This window comes from Chaetura pelagica, unplaced genomic scaffold, assembly GCF_000747805.2.
Source record: "Chaetura pelagica isolate M959 unplaced genomic scaffold, ChaPel_1.0 scaffold363, whole genome shotgun sequence".
NCBI lineage: Eukaryota > Metazoa > Chordata > Aves > Apodiformes > Apodidae > Chaetura > Chaetura pelagica.
Window position 1 is genome coordinate 2098788 of NW_009952720.1, and position 13019 is coordinate 2111806.

General features: G+C 54.7%; 1 protein-coding gene across 1 annotated transcript; it reads left to right on the forward strand.

The window, feature by feature from the left end:
- Window positions 1-12565: 12565 nt before the first annotated feature.
- Window positions 12566-12898, forward strand: KIAA0040 (KIAA0040 ortholog). Its single transcript, XM_009994644.1, has one exon. The coding sequence runs from the start codon at window positions 12566-12568 to the stop codon at window positions 12896-12898; it is 333 nt and encodes a 110-aa protein (XP_009992946.1).
- The last annotated feature ends 121 nt before the right edge of the window (window positions 12899-13019 follow it).

The following is a 13019-nucleotide window of genomic DNA, read 5'->3' on the forward strand; positions in this document are numbered from 1 at the left end:
AAACCCCCCCCCCCCCCCCCCCCCCCCCCCCAAAACACACCCAGATTCCCATTACCCAAACTTTGCTCCACACGAGCACCAAGGATGCACTGAGGACCCCAGAGCCCAGCCCTCTTGCCCCTAAGCACCAGGGAGAGATGCTCCAGCAGACCCAGACCCACCTCAGCAAGCCCAGCTGCACCCAAAGCCTCTCAGAGGTGGGTGAGGAAGAGGCACCCCCAAAATAACTCACCTGTTTTGTGGCACTTTCCCTTAAGAGCAGCCTTTCCCCCACCACTCCCCATGTGGGACTGAGTCCCAAGCACTTCAGACTCAAACCAGTGCATAAGCATCAAGGTGGGACACCTGAGCCCAACCCACGACTGGGGGTCCCCCTTTCCCAGAGGGGACAGGACCCAGCAAGCACCCACCAAGGGAGAGAAGGGGTGAAGCAGCTGCCATGAACCCTGGGAGCCCCAAAACCACCAGCTCAGAGTTTATCCTCCACCTCCCCAAGGAGAACATCCCATTCTCCTGCCTGTCCCACTCTCCTCCAAAGCCTCTTGCTGCTCTTAAATACCAAGAGCTGCTATTTTTATCCAGCCCACAACTGGGTGCACTTTATTTTTGGTGTTTAAACTGCAGGCTTTTTTTTTTTTTTTTTTTTTTGTGGGAGGGGGAGAGGGAGGGGAAAAGACAGAAGCACGAGGGGAAAAATGAGAGGAATGTTTCTCTGGGAGCAGAGTTTTCCATTGCTTACTTTAAGCCAGGCCAGCATCTGCAAATAGAAGTCACAACTGGAGAATGCTGCAAGCAGCCAGGAAAAAAAAAAAAAAGGTGTGATCACGTCTGCAGTCACTTCACATCTCCTCCCACCCCACCCTGACCAAGGAAAACCCAGCCCTGCTTTCCAGCTGGGTATTACCCAGGGCAGGAGTGAAGCTCCCAGCTGTGTAATGGGGCAAAAGTGGTAAATGGATCAGCTGAATCCAAGAAAGCCAAGGGGGAACAGGGTGGTTCTATTTTCAGGGTAAAATTAGTAGTGTTTTCCAAATAAAAGTAAGGGTTGAAGGGACCTTGGAGGAAACTGAAGTCATCAGAGGGGCTTTTCAGCTGGGAAAATGCTTCTGCCTCGCAGGGAAATAAGGAAGGATGGATGCAAAACAGGGCCTGGAGGTAGGATTTGGTTTCCAGCTGGTCCCAGGCCTGGGCTCAGACCAAGGTCCCATGATGTGGCAGGAGTTTGTCTGCTCCAGGATGAATCAGTTCCTCAGCTTGAGGGGCACCAGCAAGCAGAAGGGTGATCTGGAGCAGGAGTGATTCACCAGCAGCTGAGTCACAGCTTCCTCTCACCCCTCACAGCTTCTGAGAAACAACATGCAAGCCCTTGGAGCCCAGACCTGCTGGATGCCAAACTAAACCAGGTGGCAGGTTCAAAACCCCTCTGCCTTTTTTTTCCATGCCACGTGTGAAGGAGCCTTGGAACTCCTTGCTATAGAGAACTTCTGCAGGGTCAAGCACCAAACAGCACCCCTATTTTTTCAGAGCATCTATGGACCACTGCAGGGAAGAGGATGCCTGGCCTGGCAGGGGGCTGCCTGAATATGTTTGTATATTACTGCATTTGTTTAAGTTGCTTTAAGCTCATCCAAGGATTCCCAACCTGGTTTAAGGGTATCACTGCACCAAATGGTATCCAGACTCCACAGGCAGCAGCACGAGGAGAGGTTCAGATGCTGAGCTCAGCATCATCAGTGCCCACATCACTGGAGGGGTGCAGGGCCCCCAAACCAAGCAGGTGCTCAGAGGGGCCCCTGAAAAGCTGGGGGAGGTGCCCAGACTGGTGGCTCCTCCCTTGGCAAGGCCCCTGCCAAATTAAATCAGCAACAAGAAGGTGCTGAGGAGGCCTGGTGGGGCTGTTTGCCCAGGGAACAAAGCAAACCTGCTGGGGGTGGGCAGGGCTTTCATCCCCCACCACCTCAGAGCCAGGCATCCCAGGGCCTGCAGCCCTTAGGGATCTCTAATAATAGGTATTTCCCAGCAACCCCATTGGGCTGGTTTCAAAGGTGATGTTATGCTACCTGGGATGGGGGTAAACTGGGATGGGACAAGATGGGATGGAGAGAGAGAAAGACTGGATGGGATAAACTGGGGAGGAGGAGTGAGCTGGGCTGGGATGAACTGGGCAGGGTGAACATGGTGCAGAGCTGAGGTATCTCCAACCTGTAGCATGAAAGAGAAACTTTCCTGGCACTACCAGGCAGCAAATCTTTAGGTAAAGAAAGGTTTGGTACTTCCCACAGCACATAAACCACCTTCTGAAGGGCTGCCAGGAGGCCCTTGGCACAAGCCTGCAGCCTGCAATGTGCATTTCCTGAGGTCCCTCATGGCTCCAGCCTCAGCACCAGGATAAAGGGGCTGGGATCAGGGAATGCCTGGATTGCCTGGGATACAAAAAAGAGGCGACAGACAGAAAGGAGGGAGTGCAAAACTCAGGGGTGGCAACCCCAAAGGGAGCTGAAGTCAAAGCTGGGAGATACCAAACCCCTGCAGAGCCTGGAGTGCCATCCTGGGGTGGCCCCTGGGATGTCCCTTCCCTGGAGAGGAGCAGCTCTTGGGATGTTGCTTCCCTGGACAGGAGCAGCCTTGGGATGTCCCTTCCCTGGAGAGGAGCAGCTCTTGGGATGTCCCTTCCCTGGAGAGGAGCAGCTCCTGGGATGTCCCTTCCCTGGAGAGGAGCAGCTCCTGGGATGTCCCTTCCCTGGAGAGGAGCAGCTCCTGGGATGTCCCTTCCCTGGAGAGGAGCAGCTCCTGGGATGTCCCTTCCCTGGAGAGGAGCAGCTCCTGGGATGTCCCTTCCCTGGAGAGGAGCAGCTCCCTTGGGATGTCCCTTCCCTGGACAGGAGCAGCTCCTGGGATGTTGCTTCCCTGGAGAGGAGCAGCTCTTGGGATGTCCCTTCCCTGGAGAGGAGCAGCTCTTGGGATGTCCCTTCCCTGGAGAGGAGCAGCTCCCTTGGGATGTCCCTTCCCTGGACAGGAGCAGCTCCTGGGATGTCGCTTCCCTGGAGAGGAGCAGCTCTTGGGATGTCCCTTCCCTGGAGAGGAGCAGCTCTTGGGATGTCCCTTCCCTGGAGAGGAGCAGCTCTTGGGATGTCCCTTCCCTGGAGAGGAGCAGCTCTTGGGATGTCCCTTCCCTGGAGAGGAGCAGCTCTTGGGATGTCCCTTCCCTGGAGAGGAGCAGCTCTTGGGATGTCCCTTCCCTGGAGAGGAGCAGCTCTTGGGATGTCCCTTCCCTGGAGAGGAGCAGCTCTTGGGATGTCCCTTCCCTGGAGAGGAGCAGCTCTTGGGATGTCCCTTCCCTGGAGAGGAGCAGCTCTTGGGATGTCCCTTCCCTGGAGAGGAGCAGCTCTTGGGATGTCCCTTCCCTGGAGAGGAGCAGCTCTTGGGATGTCCCTTCCCTGGAGAGGAGCAGCTCTTGGGATGTCCCTTCCCTGGAGAGGAGCAGCTCTTGGGATGTCCCTTCCCTGGAGAGGAGCAGCTCTTGGGATGTCCCTTCCCTGGAGAGGAGCAGCTCTTGGGATGTCCCTTCCCTGGAGAGGAGCAGCTCTTGGGATGTCCCTTCCCTGGAGAGGAGCAGCTCTTGGGATGTCCCTTCCCTGGAGAGGAGCAGCTCTTGGGATGTCCCTTCCCTGGAGAGGAGCAGCTCTTGGGATGTCCCTTCCCTGGAGAGGAGCAGCTCTTGGGATGTCCCTTCCCTGGAGAGGAGCAGCTCTTGGGATGTCCCTTCCCTGGAGAGGAGCAGCTCTTGGGATGTCCCTTCCCTGGAGAGGAGCAGCTCTTGGGATGTCCCTTCCCTGGAGAGGAGCAGCTCTTGGGATGTCCCTTCCCTGGAGAGGAGCAGCTCTTGGGATGTCCCTTCCCTGGAGAGGAGCAGCTCTTGGGATGTCCCTTCCCTGGAGAGGAGCAGCTCTTGGGATGTCCCTTCCCTGGAGAGGAGCAGCTCTTGGGATGTCCCTTCCCTGGAGAGGAGCAGCTCTTGGGATGTCCCTTCCCTGGAGAGGAGCAGCTCTTGGGATGTCCCTTCCCTGGAGAGGAGCAGCTCTTGGGATGTCCCTTCCCTGGAGAGGAGCAGCTCTTGGGATGTCCCTTCCCTGGAGAGGAGCAGCTCTTGGGATGTCCCTTCCCTGGAGAGGAGCAGCTCTTGGGATGTCCCTTCCCTGGAGAGGAGCAGCTCTTGGGATGTCCCTTCCCTGGAGAGGAGCAGCTCTTGGGATGTCCCTTCCCTGGAGAGGAGCAGCTCTTGGGATGTCCCTTCCCTGGAGAGGAGCAGCTCTTGGGATGTCCCTTCCCTGGAGAGGAGCAGCTCTTGGGATGTCCCTTCCCTGGAGAGGAGCAGCTCTTGGGATGTCCCTTCCCTGGAGAGGAGCAGCTCTTGGGATGTCCCTTCCCTGGAGAGGAGCAGCTCTTGGGATGTCCCTTCCCTGGAGAGGAGCAGCTCTTGGGATGTCCCTTCCCTGGAGAGGAGCAGCTCTTGGGATGTCCCTTCCCTGGAGAGGAGCAGCTCTTGGGATGTCCCTTCCCTGGAGAGGAGCAGCTCTTGGGATGTCCCTTCCCTGGAGAGGAGCAGCTCTTGGGATGTCCCTTCCCTGGAGAGGAGCAGCTCTTGGGATGTCCCTTCCCTGGAGAGGAGCAGCTCTTGGGATGTCCCTTCCCTGGAGAGGAGCAGCTCTTGGGATGTCCCTTCCCTGGAGAGGAGCAGCTCTTGGGATGTCCCTTCCCTGGAGAGGAGCAGCTCTTGGGATGTCCCTTCCCTGGAGAGGAGCAGCTCTTGGGATGTCCCTTCCCTGGAGAGGAGCAGCTCTTGGGATGTCCCTTCCCTGGAGAGGAGCAGCTCTTGGGATGTCCCTTCCCTGGAGAGGAGCAGCTCTTGGGATGTCCCTTCCCTGGAGAGGAGCAGCTCTTGGGATGTCCCTTCCCTGGAGAGGAGCAGCTCTTGGGATGTCCCTTCCCTGGAGAGGAGCAGCTCTTGGGATGTCCCTTCCCTGGAGAGGAGCAGCTCTTGGGATGTCCCTTCCCTGGAGAGGAGCAGCTCTTGGGATGTCCCTTCCCTGGAGAGGAGCAGCTCTTGGGATGTCCCTTCCCTGGAGAGGAGCAGCTCTTGGGATGTCCCTTCCCTGGAGAGGAGCAGCTCTTGGGATGTCCCTTCCCTGGAGAGGAGCAGCTCTTGGGATGTCCCTTCCCTGGAGAGGAGCAGCTCTTGGGATGTCCCTTCCCTGGAGAGGAGCAGCTCTTGGGATGTCCCTTCCCTGGAGAGGAGCAGCTCTTGGGATGTCCCTTCCCTGGAGAGGAGCAGCTCTTGGGATGTCCCTTCCCTGGAGAGGAGCAGCTCTTGGGATGTCCCTTCCCTGGAGAGGAGCAGCTCTTGGGATGTCCCTTCCCTGGAGAGGAGCAGCTCTTGGGATGTCCCTTCCCTGGAGAGGAGCAGCTCTTGGGATGTCCCTTCCCTGGAGAGGAGCAGCTCTTGGGATGTCCCTTCCCTGGAGAGGAGCAGCTCTTGGGATGTCCCTTCCCTGGAGAGGAGCAGCTCTTGGGATGTCCCTTCCCTGGAGAGGAGCAGCTCTTGGGATGTCCCTTCCCTGGAGAGGAGCAGCTCTTGGGATGTCCCTTCCCTGGAGAGGAGCAGCTCTTGGGATGTCCCTTCCCTGGAGAGGAGCAGCTCTTGGGATGTCCCTTCCCTGGAGAGGAGCAGCTCTTGGGATGTCCCTTCCCTGGAGAGGAGCAGCTCTTGGGATGTCCCTTCCCTGGAGAGGAGCAGCTCTTGGGATGTCCCTTCCCTGGAGAGGAGCAGCTCCTGGGATGTCCCTTCCCTGGAGAGGAGCAGCCCCAGGGATGTCCCCCCCCACGGGGATGCCTGGACCCCCCGTGACCCCTTCCCAGGGACACAGGGACAGGGTGGCAGCTCCAGTTTTTGGGGAGAAGGGAAGGAAACCCCCTCCCCCTGTGTGTGTGTGTGTGTGTGTGTGTGTGTGAGGCAGCTGCCAGCTGCTAAATTACTGGAACAAAGGCAAGTTTTCTGAAGCGTTTTATGTAACAATTGCTCCCTTTCATTTGATGAATGATTCATTAATGTCTCTGTTTGAGATAATTATAATGAAGCCTGTAACCTTTTTCATTATTTGAAGGAACACAAAACATTACAAAGAAAAACTCTGGAAGGACCTAATTTATGCCCAGCAAGAGAGGCGCTGTCCTCAGCAAGTTGTCTACGCATGTGTTAAGCAGCAAAATTGTATTTGCCTCATGGGATACAGACCAACAAACTCTCCAAGAATGCTTGTTTAAGAAGCCAATTAATTTCTATCGATCTTCAGAAAAAAATCTCCAGTTACTTTTTCCTTGCTGGTGTTTGTCCAGCCCTGGATTTTCCTTGGCTGCTCCTGGCTCTGCCAGGCACAAGTCCGAACAAACCAGTGCACTTAAACCACTGGGGCACGTCTGAGGGCTGGTTCAACCTCTGACTGTCAGATCTGTGTTTAGTTCCTGTAATTTCTCCCAACCTTGCTCTCCAGTAGTAAAAGTTTGCCCTGTGGAAGGCAGTCATGGTGTCTATGTTTCACCCCAAAAGCCATGAGTGGGAAGGGGCTAGCACAGCCCTGTGATCTGTGGGGAGGAGTGAAAATCATAGAATAGTTAAGATTGAAAGGAACCTTAAAGATAATTTATTTCAGCCCTCCTGCTATGAGCAGGGACCCCTAGCACTAGATCAGGTTACACAAAACCTCATCCAACAGAATCAGAGAATCACAGAATTGCTGGAGTTGGAAGGGACCTCTAGAGATCATCTAGTGCAGCTCTCTCACTGAAGAAGGATAACCTAGAACTCTTTACACAGGACTGTATCCAGGCGGGTTTTGAATATCTCCAGAGATGGAGACTCCACAACCTCCCTGGGCAGCCTGCTCCAGTGCTCCGTCTCAGTGTCAGGAAGTTTTTCCTCATATTTAAATGGAACTTCCTGTGTTCCAAATTGTGCCCATTGCCCCTTATTCTGACACTGGGAACTACTGAGAAGAACCTGTCTCCGTCTTCCCTTCACCCACCTTTTAGATACTTCTATATCTTCTGTATATATCTTATATATATATAATTTTACATATATATAATCTTATATGTAGATATCTTACATATCTTATATATCTCTCTTTATCTTATACATAGGGTAAGTCCCACAAAGAGGGGTCCAGGAAGGAGGATCCCAGGGAAGGAAGGGGGTGCCAGCCACTGGGCATCGTTATCCCGGACTTTTTTGTTGAACAAACCCAGGTTTGGGGTTGGTTTTTTCCCTCTTTTTTTAAATGTTTTAAATTTCAAGGCACCTCCTGCCCTCGGAGGGGATGGGGGGGTTGTTGTGGTTAGCTGTCCTAACAGCAAACCCGGCCTATTGATTTTTGTGAAGGATCCATTTGTTTCTGAGCTCTTTCCCAGAGGATGCCGTTTAATTCTGCAGCAAGCATGCAGCAGAAGCATGTGTTACGTTTCACAGATAATGCAAAGCAAAACAATTTGTTCACCCTCCTATGACTGCAAGGCATTGAGCCTCCTGCAGCCAAAAAAAAATGTGGGTGATCCCCCCCCACCTCCATCTCCCAGGGGTGTGTGGGGCTGCCTGTGCCATCATCCTGGGGGGATACATCATCAGGGATGACAGCAGGGCTTTGCTCCAAGGGCAACTGGTCTTTATTTTGGCCAGGACTGGCCCCCATGGCATCTGCCCCTGGGCAGATGGGGATGGAGGAGCAGCCTCCCAGCAGCAGCTTGCAAAATAGCTTCACTTTGACCCTGTTCCTAGCAGGAGTTACCCAAAATCTCTCCCTTTAGGGGCCGAAAGCACCTACGTGAGGCTTCTGGCTGGAAGGTTTGGTGGTGGTGGGAATAAGGGGGGATCTTTAGTTGGTTTTTGTTTGCTCAGGGAGGAGGGGGGGGTGGCTTTTTGGTGTTTGGTTTTTGGCCCTTGAGGAAGGTCCCTGGGGCCTGGTGCTGCTGCTGTGAAACTTGTTGTTATTCACCATTTCCAAAATAGTAACTGGAAGCTGCTCCCCCTCAGGGTCAGGTTCCATCCAGTTTTCCTTCGGGTCTGCAGGTGCAAATGGGAAAAGGGATGTCACTGGTGGCTGTGCTTGTTGTCCCAGAGTTCCCAGGCTCCGAGGGCGGAATTACCCTCTCCAAGCCTGACTCAAAGCTGCCACTGCCAGTGGAAAGAGTAGGTATCATCTGGCACAAAGCAATTCAGGGCAGAAAACGGTCAAGTTGGGTTCTGTGGTTGCTGCTTTGCCCCACCCAGCATCAGCAGGGACGAGGGCTCCGCCTCACTAAGGAAGCAGGGGTGGCTGCAGCTCGGATGCTTTTCATGTCACCTCTGCAGCTGCTGGGTTGCAGCTGGATGGAGCTCAGGTAACCTAGAAGTGATGGGTTACCAAACCCATGACCCATGTAGGTGGGGTGTCCTGCAGAGCTGCCCCTGCTCTCTGTGGGGAAGGAGGGAGAAGCATCTTAGGGCAGCCCTGCCCCAGCCTGAGCCGGGCTGGGTGGCAGCAGAGGGGAAGGAGCAGGTCGAGCTGGGGGAAACCTCACACAGGCAGAGCTGAGCCTGAAGGACTTGCCACATGAGGCTGTGAAATGTCTCCAGCTCTCTCCCCTCTGCCACAGCGGGGCAGTTTCCAGCCCTTTGCCCTCCTAGTTGCCAGCAAACTGCAACTTCTCTGCAAACTCTCCCTCCATCCGCGGCTGCTGCGGTCGCTCTGCAGCGCGGCAGGATGTGGGCAGGCCAGCCCTGCCAAGGCAACCCCTCTTGTTTTGATTGCCCCATTCTCAGGCTGACAGCCTTTGCCTCTCCAGCTCAGCCAGGCAAGCCCTGCAGGCCTGGGGCTGGTGGTGCCATCCCAAGCTGGCTTTCCAAAGACACTGCTTGTCTTCCACCCACGGCCGCCCGTAACTCTGGAGCTGGTGGCAGATGCTCCCCACCCTTGAAAAAGAGGCTCCTTGGGAGCCAAAGGTGGATTAAAGAGCTTCATCTGGGACGCCCAGCTTCCATCAGAGCTAGGGCCAAGCTGTGCAAGCCACAGCCAGGCAGAGCTGCCATCCCCAGGGTCAGCCTTCCCCTGACCCGCTGCCAGCGCCAGCTACCCAAAACAACAAAGGGCTCATTTAACAGGGTGCTCAGCAGCCCTGCCCTGTTTCCCAGTGCCCCCACGTCTGGTCCCTAACAAAACACACAGCCCACCTTCCCAGCTGCAGCTCCTCATGCATCCAGCGCCCAGTTCTGGCCCTGGTGCAGCTCTGCCCACCCACCCCCTGTCCCAGGGAGAGGTTCCTGGCACACCACATGGAGCAGCAGCTTGGACCTCTCCTCAACTCAGCTTCTTGCTGCACACACCAGCTTTCAGCTGGCAATGGGTGGCCTTGGGTAACCCCTCTGCCCTGGGAGTTGTGGCTCAAAAGGCACCAGTTTTTCTACTTTTCCCTCCCCCCCACTCCCCCTTTTTTTTTTAATTTTAGACTGAAGAACCACTTTATTTAGCACACAGACATCCCTTCATCTACAAGACAAAAGGCAATGCACACACCAAAAAAATGAGAAGGCATTTGAAAACCAGCTGCATGGCCATGCTGTAAGGTGACCCTGGGATTTCAGCTCCTTGCCTAGGATGGTGGCAGGTACCTCTGCTTTCCCATTCCAAGGGATGCTTTACCCCATCCCTGCTGCTTCAGGCTCACCCAGGGCTGGGCACTTCCCAGGAACAAGCAGTGAGGGCCTCTGCAGCACATTGAGCTCTGGTTTAAAGTGGAAATATTTCAAAGGGCTCTGCTTTTTTTTATTTTTATTTTTTTTTTCCTCTGCAAACAATTAATTACAAGTTTAAGAGGAAGTTCCAGCCCTCCTTCCCTCCCCAGAAGTTTAGAGGCAATAAACGTAGAGCAGCTCAGTGCAGGAATAAAACTCTACATCCTGTTTTGTCTGAAATTAAGGCCGTTGTTGTTTTGGGGTTGGTTTCTTTACTTCTTTTTTGGAGTGAAGTGTATCGTGGGCGTCCAGTGTTCCTGCCTGGATAATGAGCCCTCAGGATATTTATGGATAAAAGGCAAACCTGCTTCATGCAGATGATTCAGGCCGCAGGAAAAGCTGCTCTTGTTTGTTTGTGTTGCAGTTTAACCTTTGCTGCAGCCCTCCTAAACAAAAGCCTCAGCAAGGATGAAGGGTGGGAAGGGGAACAGTTTTAAGAAGTTTCACTGCTCCCCCAACTTTGCTCTTTGCTTGTAGTTCTGGCAGCCAGGGAGTCCTTGCTCATCTCCCCTGTGAGCAAAAGCAGTTCTCTCATGCTCACCACCAGCTCCAGGCAGGGGGTAGGAAGGGGATGGATGGGATTCCAGTCTTTGAGCCCTCCTTGTGATTTCTCTGCTGGGTAGACAATGCAGGGAGCAGCCAGTTTCCTGAGGGAGCAGCAAGTTGCCCTGTTTGGCAGCAGAGGTGGGGTGGAAGAGGCTCTCCTACCTCCTGCAGCACCTTCCCTCCCTCCTGGGTGCACGCCTGGAATCCTCACCCCACTTCCCACCACCCTGCTTTTCTACCTTCAAAAAATCTTACTGTATATATATATATATATTTAAATTCTCCTTTGAGTGAGCAGGAACTGGAAGATGCAGCAGACTGAACAAAAAAACAAACAAACAAAAAGAAGGGCAATAAAACATTAAGCCAAAGCCCAAACCACCTCCCAGGGTGCTGCATTTCACTGGGTTAATCTCAAAAGGAGAGGTTTTTTTTCAGAAAGGCACCCACAGAAATGTGTGCATCCATTTCCATCAGATTTCCCACACATGCATTCAAAAGGGAAACCACCAGCTAATTGCAGCCAGCTCAGCTGCACTCCCATGCAGATGGAAATAATACATTTGCAGTGGTCAGTCTGTTTCTGTGGGGACTGGGGAGGATAAACCCTGCTTTTAAAATAGGATCAGAGCAACTGTGAAGTCCCCAAATGGAGAGCTCAGCACCTACCCTGAAGCATTCAGCTCCTGGGGCCCTGGCAAGCAGGTCCAAAAGCTGGTGGCCAGAGAGGACTGGTGAAACAAGACCTTGTGCAGCTTTGTAGGTCCCAGGACAGTGTTTCTGAAGGCAGGTTTTCCCCTCCAGAGCTGCCTTTTTGGGGGCTGCCCAGTAGCTTCCACCTCAGCAGCAGCACAAGGGCTATGGTTAGGGTTGGGTGGGACTCACAGGGGGTTTTTTTGGGCCAGGCAGGCAGCTTTGCTGTTCATTAGGAGGAAAGGGTGTCATTGCAAAGCGAGGCTGGAGGGTTTTGCAGTTGCACCCCAGCCAGGTGAACTGGAGCATCCCCAAAACACCCAGTCCCAGAGGGCATCCCTGAGCAGGGAACTGCCAGAGGGAGAGCCAGGGAGTCAGTGGTCACAGGGGACAAGTGGAGCAACCCACTCCAGGACATCTTTGGAGTTCAGGCTGTACCTCTTAAGTCTTTGTTACGTGGAACATTGCCTTTCCTTTTACTGTGCCTCAGTTTCCCCTCCTGTGCACATGGGAATTCCAGCATTCCCTCAAGAGGCTGCAGGGCTTGAATCACCAAGGCTGATAAAGGCACTGATGTCAAGTGCTGAGTGAGGGTGAAACATGGTATTAGAGCCTGATAGTGCTCCTGCCAGCTCTTTATCTGCACAACTCACAATTTGGTGGCCCCCCATGTTGAGCCAGAACTGCAGACTCGTGGCACAAAGCCCCCTGCCCTACACCCACACCCTTGGGAGCTTTTCCTGGCCCTGGGAGAGGAGAAGAGCCATGAGGAGAGGCAGGAGGGCTTTCCCAGGAGCCCAGCCACTCAGCAGCACCTCTCCCTCCCTGAGGGAGAGGAAAACCTTACGTCAGGCCACAGAAATGCTCCTCGGCCCTGCCCAACCCTTGGAGCAATTCCCAGGTGAGGCTCTCCCATCCCCAGCCAACCCTCATCCTCCCCCATGGCTCCTTTGTGGCCAGCCCCAGGTGCACAGAGGTGTCTGCCACCTGCGTGTGCCACTGACCACAGCCCCCACCAAAAATCCAGGTGGTTTAACCATAGCCCCCCCCCCCCCAAATAAAAAACCAGCAACAACTAAAACCAGCTTGCCAGTTGTGCCCTGGGTGCAGGACCCGAGCCCAGCACAGTGCCTGGGACAGGCTCACCTTGCCTTTACACAGCCTGGGTGCAGGACCCTGCCCTGCTCATCCCAGACTATAGACCATGAGGAAACCCCAGGAGAGGTTGGGAGTCTGTGTTGCCCAGGTGGGGACACCCAAAGGACCTGGCTGGCAGCATCACCCAGCCCCTGTGACCCCAGACCTCTCCAAGGCCTCTTCCCTTGCTGAGGCTTTGGCTGGGCTGGCAGCACCGTGGAGACAACTGCTGATCCATGTGATTTCTTGTCTCTGCAGGCATCTTCCAAAGACACTTGTGGAGCCCACCAGCTGCTTACAGGAGCTGAACAGATCCCAGGAGGCCTTCAAACAGAAGGAGCAGCCCAGGCAGCCTGCCCAGGAGCCAACATGGAGCAGAAGATCAGCTCTTTCTTTAATTCCATCTTGGAGCTGATCCGTACCAAGCATGAGGAAGGCATCTTCAACACTGTCTGCCTGGCCGTGCTGCTGGGCCTGCCCTTTGTTGTCCTCATTGCTGTCATCTTCATCTGCTGCCACTGCTGCTTCTGCAGCCGGAGGAGAGAAAGAAGGACAAAAGGTGGTCCCAGCAGCAACGGGCAGCTGCACGCCGAGAGGAGTAAGAAAAAGAAGAAGAAGAAGAAGAAGGATGAAGAGGACCTGTGGATCTCTGCTCAGCCCAAGCTGCTCTTGCTGGACAAGAGGCCCTCCTTGCCCATCTAGCAGGTAGGAGGGTGTTCACGCCTTCCCCTCTGAGATGCCACCACTTCTCCCAGCTGGGCACTGGGAGATGCCACTTGATGGTGACTTTCAAAAGAGGTGGCTGCTCAGCATCAGAGAGCAA